Source organism: Chiloscyllium plagiosum, unplaced genomic scaffold (assembly GCF_037043375.1).
Source record: "Chiloscyllium plagiosum isolate Xiang-an unplaced genomic scaffold, Cpla_swu_hap1 HiC_scaffold_25, whole genome shotgun sequence".
Taxonomy (NCBI): domain Eukaryota; kingdom Metazoa; phylum Chordata; class Chondrichthyes; order Orectolobiformes; family Hemiscylliidae; genus Chiloscyllium; species Chiloscyllium plagiosum.
In genome coordinates this window covers 56,213,016-56,228,652 of record NW_028270163.1, presented here as the reverse complement: position 1 = coordinate 56,228,652, position 15,637 = coordinate 56,213,016, and the positions used below count along the sequence as shown (strand labels likewise).

At 41.0% G+C, this 15,637-nt stretch overlaps 1 protein-coding gene across 1 annotated transcript in view; it reads left to right on the top strand.

Moving 5' to 3' along the window:
• The first annotated feature begins 11,845 nt into the window (after positions 1 to 11,845).
• Positions 11,846 to 15,637, top strand: part of LOC122562302 (polycomb protein suz12-like) — a 53,783-nt gene continuing 49,991 nt past the window's right edge. Inside the window, exons 1-3 of the mRNA XM_043715122.2 lie at positions 11,846 to 12,068; positions 12,869 to 12,915; positions 13,193 to 13,257. Coding sequence (XP_043571057.1) covers positions 11,969 to 12,068; positions 12,869 to 12,915; positions 13,193 to 13,257 — 212 coding nt within the window. The 5' untranslated portion in view covers positions 11,846 to 11,968. The remainder of the gene's footprint in view (positions 12,069 to 12,868; positions 12,916 to 13,192; positions 13,258 to 15,637) is intronic.

Sequence of the window (15,637 nt, the reverse complement as noted above, 5' to 3'; positions counted from 1 at the left end):
GACTGAAGGCTGATAAGTCCCTGGGACCTGATGGTCTATATCCCAGGGTACTGAAGGATGTGGCTCTAGAAATCGTGGATGCATTGGTGATCATTTTCCAATTTCTACAGATTCAAGATCAGTTCCTGCGGATTGGAGGGTGGCTAATGTTGTCCCACTTTTTAAGAAAGGAGGGAGAGAGAAAACAGAGAATTATAGACCAGTTAGTCTGACCTCAGTAGTGGGAAAAATGCTGGAGTCAATTATAAAGGATGAAATTACGACACATCTGGATAGCAGTAACAGGATAGGTCAGAGTCAGCATGGATTTATGAAGGAGAAATCATGCTTGACTAATCTTCTGGAATTCTTTGAGGATGTAACTTTGAAGATGGACAAGGGAGATTCAGTGGATGTCGTATGCCTGGACTTTCAGAAAGCCTTTGATAAAGTCCCACATAGGAGGTTAGTGAGCAAAATGAGGGCACATGGTATTAGGGGCAAAATACTGACATGGATTTAAAATTGGTTGGCTGACAGGAAACAAAGAGTAGTGATAAACAGCTCCCTTTCGGAATGGCAGGCGGTGACCAGTGGTGTGCCGCAGGGATCAGTGCTGGGACCACAGCTTTTTACAATGTACATTAATGATATAGATGAAGGTATTAAAAGTAATATTAGCCAATTTGCTGATGACACAAAGCTGGGTGGCAGAGTGAAATGTGAGGAGGATGTTAGAAGAATACAGGGTGACCTGGACAGGCTAGGTGAGTGGACGGATGCATGGCAGATGCAGTTTAATGTGGATAAATGTGTGGTTATCCACTTTGTTGGCAAGAACAGGAAGGCAGATTACTACCTAAATGGAGTCAAGTTAGGTAAAGGGGCAGTACAACGAGATCTCGGTGTTCTTGTACATCAGTCAATGAAAGCAAGCATGCAGGTACAGCAGGCAGTGAAGAAATCTAATAGCATGCTGGCCTTCATAACAAGAGGAATTGAGTATAGAAGCACAGAAGTCCTTCTGCAGTTGTACAGGGCCCTGGTGAGACCCGCACCTGGAATATTGTGTGCAGTTTTGATCTCCAAATTTGAGGAAAGACATTCTGGCTATTGAGGGAGTGCAGCATAGGTTCACGAGGTCAATTCCCAGAATGGCGGGACTATCTTATGCTGAAAGATTGAGGCGACTGGGCTTGTATACGCTTGAGTTTAGAAGGCTGAGGGGGGATCTGATTGAGACGTATAAGATTATTAAAGGATTGGACACTCTGGAGGCAGGAAGCATGTTTCCACTGATGGGTGAGTCCCGAACCAGAGGACACAGTTTAGAAATAAGGGGTAGGCCACTTAGAACAGATTTGAGGAGAAACTTCTTCACCCAGAGAGTGGTGGGTGTATGGAATGCTCTGCCCCAGAAGGCTGTGGAGGCCAAGTCTCTGGATACTTTCAAGAAAGAGTTGGATAGAGCTCTTAAAGATCGTGCAATCAAGGGTTATGGGGATAAGGCAGGAACAGGATACTGATTGAGGATGATCAGCCATGATCATAATTAAAGGTGGTGCTGGCTCGAAGGGCAGATGGTAAAAACAATGACTGCAGATGCGGGAAACCAGATTCTGGATTAGTGGTACTGGAAGAGCACAGCAGTTCAGGCAGCATCCACGGAGCTTCGAAATCGACGTTTCGGGCAAAAGCCCTTCATCAGGAAGGGTTTTTGCCCGAAACGTCGATTTCGAAGCTCCTTGGATGCTGCCTGAACTGCTGTGCTCTTCCAGCACCACTAATCCAGAATTGAAGGGCAGATGGCCTACTCCTGCACTTATTGTCTATAATAATAGTGGAATGATTCACTCACTGTACTGAAGTGAAAATTATCTCCAAAAGTTCAACTTATATACAATATTGATTTGGTTCTTTATTCAGCTTAAGTTAAATAGTTAAATTATTTAAAGTCTTTCCTTTTTCTCAATATTGATCTCCATACTTCTTTTATTGCTTATTTATGCCAACTCCTGCTGAGATCCAGGGTGTTTCACACTGCTTGATCTCCAATAAGAACATTAAAAATGGGAGCATGTAAAGACTGTATCTTTTTAATTTTCAGAGAGGACAGAAATATGAAAAGGACTGTTTTACAGCCAACAACGATTGAAGATTGTTGTACTTTTTAAAAGCAAGTTACCTGTCACTCATTGTAAGAGCTGGTTACATAGCTGTTTGTTCAAACTGTGAGGATATCTAGTTACAAATGAGCTTGAGCCAAAGGATGTGTATGAATTGGAGCTTTGGCTGGCAGCAAGTAGCTGATTGGCCTCCCGCCTGCCAACTTTGTGATTGGCTCCAATGGAGCTGAGCAGCTTGTGGGTACAAATGTTTGAGGGAGAAGCCATCGGATCTTTGAAAAGGAAGGAGCTATCCCTTTTCTTGCAATTAAAAACAATCTCCAGCCTGAAGAAAGTCAATTTATTTTTCCCCCATCCTAACTGTAAGCTGTGATTCTTAACCAATAAGCTCATGGAAACAAGGGAAAATATTTGGGGAAGAAAGATCAAGATTCCTGAAAAGCCAAAGTATCATCTCAGCGAACTCTGGAGACAGGGATCATTGAACTGCTTTTTCAGTCTTTCCCTGTGTCCATATCACCTATATTTCATAATCTGTGCCTGTCTGAATGTGTTTGGGGAAGCTTATGAGGGGGTCAGAGCTTTAACTAGTGGAGTTATATATCAACGGTTCATTTTCTTTGTCTGTAGTTAGAATCTATATATTTGTAATAAGTATTAATTCTTGTTAAGTACAGAAACCCGGTCTGTGCTTTCTGTCAATGTAGGTCTAAAATTCAGGTAAACGGGGGAATTCTGCAGAGAGCTTAGCATTTGTTGAACCCTTTCCACTATTCAGAGCTTCATCTCCATTTTTCCACTGGTTCCCTTTATCCCTCCATTTGTTGAAACACCAAAAATCTCGGCTTGCATATTCAGTGATGGCACAACCACTACCCTTTGGGGTAGAACATTTCAAACATTTGTAACCTTGCATGCAGAAATACTCATCTCAGTCTGATCTTATCCTGCAAGTGATGCTCATGCTAGAAAAACAAATATTCAGAATCCCTTTCTGGTCCCTTCATAATCTTCAAAGTTTCAATGAGAATATCTCTCATTCTTCTAAACCCCAGAGAATATACATCTACTTTACTCAAACTCTTATCATCAGTCAACCCTATTATCCTGGGAGCAATCTAGTGAATCTTCAATGGACTGCTTCCATTACAAGTATATCCTTTAAATTTGGAGACCAGAACTGTACACAGTATTCCAGGTATGCTTTTGCCAAAGCCCCACAGAATCACGGAAGTGATACAGTGCAGAAGGAGGCCATTTGGCCTATCATACTTGCACCGTCTTCAAATGAGCACCATTAATCTAATGCCAATCTCCTGATTTTCACCAAAACATTGCACATTATTTCTATACAAATAATTGGTCAAATCCCACTTAAATGTGTCTTTGGAATCTGCCTCCATCACACTTCCAGGCAGTGCATTCCATACCCTAACTATTCACCCTAACCTAAAAAATGTTTTCTCTCACCTGACATTTACATCTTTTGAAAATCACTTATAATCTGTGCTGTCTGTTTTTTGAACTGTTTAGAAGTGGGAAACAATTCTCCCTATCCAGTCTATCAAGATCCCTTAAGATTTTGAAAACCTCCATCAGATCTCCTCTTCTTTCCAAGGAGAATAGCCCCAGCTTCTCTAATCTATGGTCATAACTTGCAATTTCTCATCCGTGGAATCATTCTTAGAATCACTTCTGTGCTCTGTTCACTGCGTTCACATCCTTCCTATAATTTATTGCCCAGAACTGTACACAATACTCCAGCTGAGGTCGAACAAGAGTCTTATACAAGCTCAGCATTAACTCCATGCTCTTGTACTTTACGTCCCATTAATAAAGTTGAGGATACTGTATTCTTTATTAAAAACCTCAGCAGTCCTGCCACTCTCAGTAATCTATCAAAATATACACCAAGCTCCCTATGCTCCTGCACCCTGTTTAGAAATTAACCCCAACCCATACTTCCTATAGTCCTTCAACATTCTTCTGATCAAAGTGCACCCTCTCACAATTCTCTGCATCAAATCCCTTGTGCCATCTATCCACCATATCCACAACTGTGTCCTTTTGGAGCTCTACAGTGTCTTCCTCACAGTTTACAATTTTTCCAAATTTCATGTCTGCGGCCAACTTTGAAATTATCCCGAGCACACCAAGATCCAGATCATTAATGTGTTTTAGGAAAAGCAAATGACCCAATATGGATCACTGGGGAACACCACTATAAACCTTCCTCCATCCTTTGACCATTACTCTCTGTTTCCTTTCACTCAGCCAATTTTGTATCCCCCTAGCTCATGATCCTATTATTCTATGACCTACAATTTTCCTCACAAGTCTGTTGTGTAGGGCTGTATGAAATGCCTTCAGGAAGGCCATAAAATTATGACAAAACTTCTCTAGTACTGTATGTCAATCCCTACAATAAAAGTCAATATACCATGTGCTTCCCTAATTGTTTGCTATACCTGCATGTCAACTGTCTGTTCCTTATATAGTTACACAGAAATCTATCTAAACTTATTTAACACGAGTCACCATTCTTCCCACACATGCCTGGACTAAGATTTATGTCAAAAAAAAATTCAACCTCAAAGCAATTAATAACTAAAGAGAAAATTTGCCAATTTTATTTCTCATCCCCTCTTGTAGATGCTCATTTCTTAGTGTGATAGAGCTTCAGGGCAGTTGGTCCCAGTTCAGTTTTTGTCCATTAAACATGCTTGAGCTTTAACAATCTCTATGCAACTCTGGAATCAATACAGCCAAGCCTGGTCTTGCTCTTGCTAGATTGATGCACATAAATTGAGAGCACCAGTCATTTCCTTCTTACCTGAATTCTTGCTCTGTTTGAGACTACTAACCTTGTATAGACAAGAGGTCAAACCTAGTCTGAGCCAGCTAACCCTGGATACACTTCCTGAGGCACTAACTGTTGATCACATACTGTGCTGCAGCTTCTAAAAGAACTAACAGACTTCCTGCTTCCTTCTTCCCCCGTTAAGTGCAGCCACACACTTTTTGCACCTCATTCACTAAGATACACAAATGTCTCCCTTACCTAAACATTTGTTTTAATAGCAATAGGCATTTGTTTCTCCTAATTGATTGGAATATTCTAATTTATTTATTTACACAATCATGATTCACTTTCTTTTGGAGTGGCACGGTGGCTCAGTGGTGAGCACTGCTGCCTCACAACACCAGGGACCCGTGTTCGATTCCAGCCTTGGGCAACTCTCTGGAGTTTGCACATTCTCCCCGTGTCTGCGTGGGTTTCCTCCCACAATCCAAAGATGTGCAGGTTAGGTGAATTGGCCATGCTAAATTGCCCATAGTGTTCAGGGATGTGTAGGTTAGGCGCTGGGATGTGTAGGTTAAATGTAGGGGAATGGGTATGGGTGGGTTACTCTTTGGAGGGTCGGTGTGGACTTGTTGGGCCGAAGGGTCTGTTTCTGCACTGTAGGGATTCTAAGAGATGTCTGAGGAAACTGCTAGCTATCCACGATCCATTTGACTATTGGTAATGATCATGGTCTGACCTACTCCTTACCCAGGATTGATGCACTTACCTCCAAAAGGCACTTGAAAGCAAAAAGGAGTGAAACACCTTGTTGACTTTTCTCTTTCCTTCTCTAAGACTGGAGATAATTATAAAATTTATACTGAGATTAATGAGAGTTCAAATTAGAAGTTAATTAGATAATTCTGAAGGATATCTCTGGGATTCAACTTATTTATGATCATGTCTCATGTATTTGGTCACTTTTCTCATAACCAATTAGTAACATTCTTTCTTGAAAGAGGGCATTTAGAGATTGAAGTGGCTTCAAAATGACCAGTGATGGAACTTGAGAAAAAGGTCAAACTGCGCAGCATACTCATGAGTTTTAAAACTGAACCAGGAAGCACTGTGTGACTCTAATTTCGGCCTCCCTTCCCATCCCCCAACTCACTTTTCAGCCCCTCATCCTCCTTTCCATTCCTCTGACCAGCCCTTCCTTCCAGCTACCAAACGGATTCATTCCTCCCATTGACCAACAAGGCCATACCATCTATCTGTTTTCACCTATCCCTACCTCACCACTCCGCTTCTCTCCCGACCCTAAACCCTCCCCCATCCCACCCCTTTTACCTGCAGCTCCCCTTACACCCACCTCCAGGCCTGAGGAAGGGTTACACCTAAAACATTGACTTCTCCACCTCCTGATGCAACCTTTCTTGCTGTGTTCTTCCAGCCTCCTGCTTGTCTACCTTGGATTCCAGCATCTGCAAGTTTTTTTTGTCTCGAACACCCAGACTGGCATACTTCTAGGACTAAAGGAATAAATCTGTCTTTTGGATTCAGATTCTTTCCATTTCATCCAGTGGGCCAAAAGCAAAGTACTGTGCATGCTGGAAACCCGAAATAAAAACAGAAAATGCTGAAAGCACTCATTAAGTCTGGCAACTATAAAACCATAAGATGTAGGAACAGAAAGAGACCATTCAGCCCATTGAGTCTATTCTACCATTCAGCCCATTGAGTCTATTCTACCATTCAGTGAAAACATGGCTGATCTGATAATCCTCAATTCCATTTTCCGACCTATTTCCCCATAAACCTTGATTCCCTTACTGATTGAAAATCTGTCTGTCTCAACTTTGAATATTTTTAAGTGGCCCTCTGTGGTAAAGAGTTCCATAAATTCACTACTTTCTGAGAGAAAAAAAAATCCATTTCACCTCTTTCATAAATGGGTGACTTCTTATTCTGAGGTTATGATGTCTGGTCCGAGATACTACCACAAAGGGCAACAGTCTCCTTGCATCAATTCTGTCAAACTTCTTAAAAATTCTTCATGTTTCAATAAGGTTACTGCTCGTTCTTCTAAAGTCCAATGAATACCAGCATGACTTACTCAACATCTCTTCATAAGACAGTACATCCATACCCAGAAACAACTTAGTGAACCTTCCATTGATTACCTCCTCTCCTCTAGTATATCTTTCCTTAGATAAGGAGATCAAAACTGTTCACAATATTTTAGGTATAACCTGACTCGTGCTCTGTATAATTACAGCAAAACCTCCCAACATTTATGCTCCATTCCTTTTGAAATAAATGGCAACAGTTCAGACAAGGTTCACTAGATTGATCCCAGAGATGAAGGGTTTGTCATATGAAGAGGTATTGAACAATTTAGGCCTACACTCTTTGGAATTTAGAAGAATGAGGGGAGATCAAATTGATGAATTCAAGATGGTAAAAGGTGTGGATAAAATAGATGTGGAGTGGATGCTTCCTCTTCTGGCGCATTCTAGGACAAGAGGTCATAGTGTTACAATAAGGGATAGCAAATTTAAAACAGAGTTGGAGAAACTACTGCTCCCAAAGGGTTGTGAATCTATGGAATTCACTACCCCCCAAAGTGCAGTGGATGCTGGGAGAGTGAGTAAATTTAAGGAGGCATGGACAGATTTTTAATTGGTAATGGGCTAAAGCGACGTAGAAAGAAGGCAGGAAAATGGGGGTGAGGAGCATATTAGCCATGATCGAGTGGCGGATCAGTCGAGATGGGTCAAATGACCTAATTCTGCTCCTACGTCTTATGAACTTATTTGCCTTTCATAGTACTCACTGAATGTGGATACTTACTTCTTGTGATTCATGTATGAGAACTTCCAACATCCTCTGTACTACAGTTTTCTGCAGTCTTTCCCCATTTAAATAACATTCAGTGCTTCCAAACTTCCTGCTAAAGTGTACAACTTCACATTTTCCCACATGATATTCTAGCTGTCAAGCTTTGGACTATTTACTTAACCTGTCTTTATCCCCATGTAGACTTTTGTCTCATCCTCACTACTTGCCTTCTCAGCTATTTTTGTGTCATCTGCAAACTAGACAATAATTCATTGATATGTCATTAATATGTTATAAATAATTGTTGCCCCAGCACTGATCACTGTGGCACTCCACAAATTACAAGTTGCCATCCTGAAATTGCCCCCCCTTTATCCCAACTCTTAGTCTTCTTAGCCAATCCTCTATCCATTCTCATATACTACTTCCAAGACCGTGGGCTCTTTTTAAGTAATCTTCCATGTGGTAGTTTATTGATATCAAAATACATTACATCTACTGGTTTCCCTTTATCTACCTTGCTTGTTATCTCCTTGAAGAATTCTAATAAATTTGTCAGGAATAATTTTCCCTACATGAAGTCATGCTGATTCTGCTTGATTATACTATGTGTTTCTAAATGTTCTGTCTTACATCCTTTCTAAGAGATGAACATTTTGCCAATGACGCATTAAATTATCTGGTCTATGGTTGCCTGTTTTTCTTCTTCCTCACTTTTAGAAAAGGGTTTTAAATTGACAGTTTTCAAGTCCTCTGAGACTTTACCAGAATCTAAGGATTTTTGAAAGATTATTACAAGAATTCTGAGCAGTTACTTTTTTTAATATCCTCGGATGCAACTCATCAAGTTTAGGGGAGTTAACAGCCTTTAACCTTATTTATTTCCCGAGTATTTGTTCTCCAGTGGTAGTTGCTGTATTTATTTCCTCCACCATTACTCCCATTTTTGGCTTTAGTTATTTAGTATTTGTGTCCACTACCATTCAGTCCGAAACAAGTTATTTATTCAATCCCTCTGCTTCTCCACATTCCCTGTTATCTTCACCCCAGCCTCAGTCTCTAAGGGACCTTAATTCACTTTGGCCTCTGCCTCCCTTTTTATCTATTTAAAGAAGCTCCAAATGTCCATTTTTATATTATTTGCTAGTTTATTTTGTTAGTTTATTTTTCACTTTTTTTGCATCATTTTTTGTTCACTTTTGAAATATTTCCAATCTTCTTGTTTAAAACAAATCTTGGCCACATTATACTTCATTTCAATTTGATAATCCTAATTTCCTTGATGACTATGGTTATCTTATTCTTTTTCTAGGATCTTTCTTCCTCATCTTTGCTGTGAGTCAAATATTATTTTCTTAAATGTCTGCCATTGTTTCTCAACTCTCTTTGCTGTTAAACTCCTTTCCCAATCCACTCCAGTCAATTCTACCCTTCTTCTGATGTAATTACCCTTATTTAAATCTAGCGCAATTGTTTCTGACCCAAGTTTTACAATCTCAAACTGAATGCTAAATTCTATAGTTACATTTATTGTTCCCGAGGTGGATCTTTTACTCTGAGGTCAGTTCTGAAACTTGCCTCATTACAGTAGATCCAAAAGAGCCCGATCCCTGGTCGGACCAAAATGTATTGTTCTAGAAAACTGTCCCAAATACACTCTATAAATTCTTCCTTGTGATGACCTCTGCTAATTTGTTTACTTTAATCCACATGAAGATTAACGTCATCCATGATTAATGTACTGCCTTTTTTACATTGTCTTTATCTTCTAATTTATTATCTGTCATACTGAACAGCTACTGTTTGTGCTTTATGGGAGACATTGATCCATGGAAGTTATTACACACAGGTTCCTACTATCCAGGGAAATTATTTCTACTATGGGTTCTTTCTTTCATCAACTAAAGTAAAATATTCAAAATAAATTCCTATTTTTTCTTCTTCTCTGCCTTCCCTCTCTCTAATTCTTCCTTTTCCGTTCTTTCAAATTGTAGTTGTTTTTATCAGTTTCATGTGTCAGACTTATGACTCAGATGTATTCTTGTTTTGGACTTGTAGCTAAAGTTTAATTGTTTGCAAACAGAAATTGACCACTTCTGTTGTCCTCAGCCTCTTTGATGTTTTTTCCTGTTTATGTAATTGTTTATGTATATTTGTATGCATATACCAAAGTGTAAGGATATTCATTTCTAATGAGGTTATTTTATGTGGTCTACCATCAAAGTTATGTTCTTGGCTATTTAATTTCCTCCTCAATCCCTTGATCTGTTCTAGTTGATGACTCATCAACTGCCTCATTTTCACATTGCTCAGGAGTCCTTTAGAATTTTCCATCACAAGATACTTCTTCATGTCATTTAGCCATGATTTTGCTGATGACTCCATTCCTTAATGATGAGCTGCCTTCAGACTTCACACCCCTGTTCTCATCGACTCAATTCCTCCCCCAGTGCACTGGATGAGTCACTACATTTCAATCTCTTCCAAGTCACTGGAACTATGAGAATAATCCTTCAGAAGGCATGAATAAAATACATTGGCAGTCATTTTAATGCGACAATGGTAAGTGAGAGATGGTTGGGGAGTGTTAATTTTTTTTACAAATTGTGAACACACTTGCCTCCCTTTAGTAGTAGAAGATTTAACTGTTATGAATAACCTCCTTTGGAAAAGTGTGTGCGTGATTTTAATATTTGGGTTGGGATGGACTGATGAGATTATACCATGATTTGCACTTAACACATTCTGCAGAGATTTCTTGGCCAGGAAATTTTTCATTAAAATGCAGTAATTCTGAGCAGCAATTCCTGGGATGAGTCAAACAGAAAGAGTCCCAAATGTCCCAGTGCTCTTGGTTGCTTTCTCAGTTTACTTGGGAGATGGTTGGTGTTGGATACTTATTTGTGCAATTGGGAAGTTATTACACACAGAGCATCTTTGGTTGACCCATTGCAGCCTTAGTTAGACCTTTGGATGAGCAAATCAATCAGCACTGGCAGTTGGGAATACCTGATATGGTGGGAGGTAGAGTTGGACAGTAGTCAGGATAGTCAACAAAGTGGGGAGTAACAGATAGATTAAGATGCCGGAGACATTGCCCAGATTACAGGTGTATTCACATTCCTGGCATTTGCTTTGGAGATGGCGGAAAGAATTTGGAAACTCAGGAGGTGAATCACTTGCTGCAGAATATCCAGCCCTGACCTGCAGTATTTATGGGCTAGGTCCAGTTAAGTCTCAATGGTGAACTCACCCCACCTTGTTTCCCATGACCACTCCCCCCTCCATATACCCCCTAAGTAAATTCTGGGAATGGTTAGATGGTGTAGAGTTAATACCAAGTGTTAACTAAAAATGTATTTTATGTGTAAATACTTTTAGATATGTAAAAAATTATTTTATTTTTAGATATGTAGACCATTCCACCATAATGTGCCATGACTTATATTTAAGAAAAGATTATTATGTTTTTAGGATAGCTGGAGTGGATAGAATGGATGTGGATAGTGCAACTTTGACTTGGACCTGCTTTGCATCTTGGTGAAGTTGAAATTTCATTTCAGATAAATGATGATGTAGCCACAATTTAGTTGAGGTTTTATTTTCATAATGAATGATTCCACTACAACATGATCAATAAGATTAATATTTTATAAACTAAATAACTGTTGTGGGAATAGTTGAAAAGATACACTTGATAGTGTGACCCAGGCTTGGCCATGCTGTTCAGTTAAGGGTTGATCCTGTTACCCCCAGCACCCCCCTTTACACCCATGATGCAGCGCGGGCCTTTCCCGCGAAAACGGTTCAAGGAAAGCGAGCGGCAAAAAAAACCTGGCGGGTGCCGCTGCAACCGAACCTGCTGGACGGAAGCAGGCTATGTGTGACGCGGGCACCCGCCAATGGGATTCGAGGGGTGGCCCACACCGGCAGGGCGGCCAACCAATGACAAAGGAGAATAGTCTTGAGGGGGCGGGATTGTGGCTGGGACGTCCGTTTCTTTTTGAGTGTGGGGGGGGAGAAGGGGGTAAGGGAAAGCCGTCCAGGTTTGGTTGACGTCGCCGGTATAAAGTCATCGGGTGGAAAATTCTCTGGTTTTTCCTCCCCCCCCCCCCCCTTCCCCCCTCATTCCATCGTCCTCCTCCACCGGCCGACCCCCCTCCACACACACACACTCCCCCCTCCCGTCTCTCTGAGGGAATTTCCCCCTCCTTCCCTTCGAGCTGCCGACTCCGCCATGGCTCCTCACAAACACGGAGGGGGGAAAAATGCCGTGAGGAAGCCCAAGATTGACCAAATCCAGGCCGACCACGAGCTTTTCTTGCAGGCCTTCGAGAGTAAGTGGTGGTTTTATAATCTTATAAACTCAAAACTATAGAAATCCTTTTGTACAAAACCTTTTAAACTGGATTTCCTCTCCTGAAATTATTAAATTCTTACCCCCCCCCCCCACCCCACCCCACCGTTGCCTTCCCAGCATTGCCAATATAACCGGGCTTATTCCAACACTCCCACGGGCTCCTGTCACTCTCCCTCCCCGTCTGGCGGTAAACACCGAGGATTCGGCTGCGGACTAGGCCGCGTTACTGGGAAAAAGATCAACGTGTTCCCCAGCTCCGCTCTCACCATCCGGAGAGTCTGCAGGAGAGTTCCCGCCGATTCCAGTCGCCCCCCCCCCCAATCTCCCTCCCTCAGCCTTCTAGGAAAGGGGGCTGGTGGCTAGGGTAGTCCCGAATCCCACCCCGAAGAAATATCTTCCAATCTTTTAAGCTTTAGGCAGAGAAAGATGTCAAGGGTTGCGCGCCTCACTGCTTGAATGGATCATCTCCATTCGCGATTCTCGTGTTAAAAATCCAACCTGTACGATTCGTGGCTTGTGGGCACTAGAGTTGTTGGTAGCAACTCAAAAAAAATATATTTTAAAAATAAAACCGCAACCCCACTCCTCTGTTCTGGTTTGCAGCGCTTCCAAAATGCGCTCTTTTACCGGTAAAGGAACCCATCCATGTTTTAACTTCAGAATTCGGGTAGAAGACCCTTGGTTTGTATTCAGTGAATCCCTTGCAGTAAAAGGGTGAGAGATGAAAAGTCCCTGGGTGAGATTGTGACACACATTCGTTCCCTTTCTTCTTCCCAGAACCGACTCAAATTTACAGATTTCTCCGAACCAGAAACCTCATAGCGGTGAGTTTTTGATCTAAATTGGATAGAGACTCGTTTTTCGGAGCTGGTGTTTTGGGAAGAGGGCGTTATGCTGTCTAATGTGTATACTAATATAGTCGCCGATGATGTTTTTTCGTTTTTTAATTATCGTAATCATTTAATCTAAGTTGACACTTTTTAATATCTTGTCAGTGTGATTCTGAATTTATTCAATTAATCATTTCTGTTAATGCTGATTCCCGATCATTACGCGATGAAACCTATGGCAGTATTCTGACTAGTCTGTTCTGTATTTCAGCCCATCTTTTTGCACAGAACTCTTACTTATATGTCACACCGGTTATCAAGAACAAATGCCAAAAGGTAATTTCTTTGTAATGTTATTTCTGAGGCTCAAAGGAACAAAATCTCGTTGCTGAGTGTTAATTGGTTTGTTGACTTGTAGCAGATTGCTCTTTATGGTTTGAAATGTCAACAGGAAAGGAATTACCCTTGGATGTAGAGTAAACCTGATTTTTATTTTAACATGCCAGGTGAAGGGCTTGTTAAGGTCTCTCCACACATGCAAGTGGGTCTATCCTCCTGATGCTTAATTGAAGCTATTTGGTTAAACCCCATCTCCTGTGTTAATGCCTGGTGTAGAAAAGTGTTGAACATGAAGGACAAATGCATATTACTCAGTCATGGCATAATATGTGGCTGATAGACAAGTCTCAGTAACTCAAATGCTAAGCTAAATTAGCTTGGTATTTAGTTTACAAAAATTGTTTAGCATTGAATCCTAAACATAGTAAGTGGTTAAAAAAAGTTCTCCATCACTCACTTGTAGACTTCAGTGCATACCTTGTGGTTAACAATGATGTATCAGCTGGAATACAGACAGAGCTAGCCATTTGGATACAAAATTCACTAGAAAGTACGCGAGAGGGTGGTGATGGAGGGTTGCTTTTTGGACTGGAGGCCTGTGACCAGCGGTGTGCCACATGGATTGGTGCTGAGTCCACTGCCTTTTATCATCAATTATTTGGATGTGAACACTGGAGGTATGGCTAGTAAAAGTTGCAGATGATTGGTGTAGTGGATAGCAAAGAAGGTTGTCTCAGTAGAATGGGACTTGGATTAGATGGGCCAAGGAGTGCCAGATGGAGTTTAATCTAGTTAAATGTAAAGTGCATTGAGTAAAGGAGTTGGGAGGTCATGCTGCGGCTGTATAGGTCACTTTTGGAATGCTGTGTTCATTTCTGGTCTCCTTCCTATTAGAAGGATGTTGTGAAGCTTGAAAGGGTTTAGAAAATATTTACAAGGGTGTTGCCAGGTTTGGAGGTTTTGAGCTATAGAGTGTCTGAATAGGCTAGGGCTATTTTTCCTGGAGTGTTGGAGGCTCAGGGGTGACCTCAAAGTTTGTAATATCATGAAGGGCATGGACAAAGAGAATAAGCAAGGTTTTTTCTGCAAGGTAGAGAAGTCCAGGATGAGAGGGCATAGATTTAGGGTGAGAGGAAAAGATTTAAGAGACCGAGGGGATGACTTCTTCATGCATGGGGTGTGCCTGATTGGAATGAGCTTCCAGGGGAAGTGATGGAGACTGGTACAATTCCTACATCAATAGGTAATTCTCTGGCAAGGTTTACCAAGTGATATGCCATCAGGTTCAGTGCTGTGACTTCAACTGTTCACAATTTATATAAATAACTTGGATGAAGGGTGGAAGGTACAATTGCCAAAATTGCTAATGACAAAGATAGGTATGAAAATTTGTGAAGGTGATATGAAGTTACAAAAAAACATAGCTAGGATAAGTAAGTGGGGAAAGTGGGGCAAATAGTAGAATGTGAGAAAATGTGAAACTTGTCTACTTTGGCAGGAAGATTAAAGAAACATCCTAAATGGTGAGTGATTACATAGTTCTGAGATGCAGAAGCATTTAGGTGACTGAATGAATGAATCACAAGGTTAACATGTAATTTTAAAAGCTAACAATGTTACCAATTATTCCAAGGGGAATGCAATAAAAAATTAGGGAGGTTATGCTTCAGTTATACAGGACATTGGTGTGGCCATATCTAGAGCACTTCCTTTGATTTATTCTGGTGGAAATTAGCATCTATTGCCTATCCCTTGTTGCCTGTGAGAAGGTGATGAACTACACTGTGAATTGCTTCAGTTTGTGTTCTGCAAGTTGACCCACAGTGCTGTTGGGGATGGAATCCCTGGATTTTGAACCAGTGGCACTGAAGGAGCCCTGATTATATTTCCAAGTGACTTGGAAAGGAGCTTGTGTTTGGTGTTCCTTTTGCTGCCTTTGTTCTTCTGGGTGGCATTGGTTGATATCAAGGGTTGTCATTTAATTCACCTTTGGAATTCGGTGCCTTTGTCCATGTTTGAGCCAAGCCTATAACAAAGTCAGGAGCAGTGTGTCCCTGGCAGAACTTAAACTGCGCATCAATGAACTGGTTATTGCATGGTATTGATCTTCTTTTGGAAGAAGGAATGATGTAATTGCATTTGAAGCAGTTCAGAGAATGTTTGCTACACCCATAACCTGGAATAGGCCTATTGCCTTATGAGGTAAGATTGGACAGGTTATGATTGTACATGCTGGAGTTGAGAGGATGAGGTAATGGTAGAAAAGTCCTGTAGGGTCTTGATGGGGCAGATTTTACCTAGATGTGAGAATTATGTTTTCTCTCAATGGAGAATCTAGAATTAAGTTATTCCTTAAAAAAATCAGTGCTGCCATTTA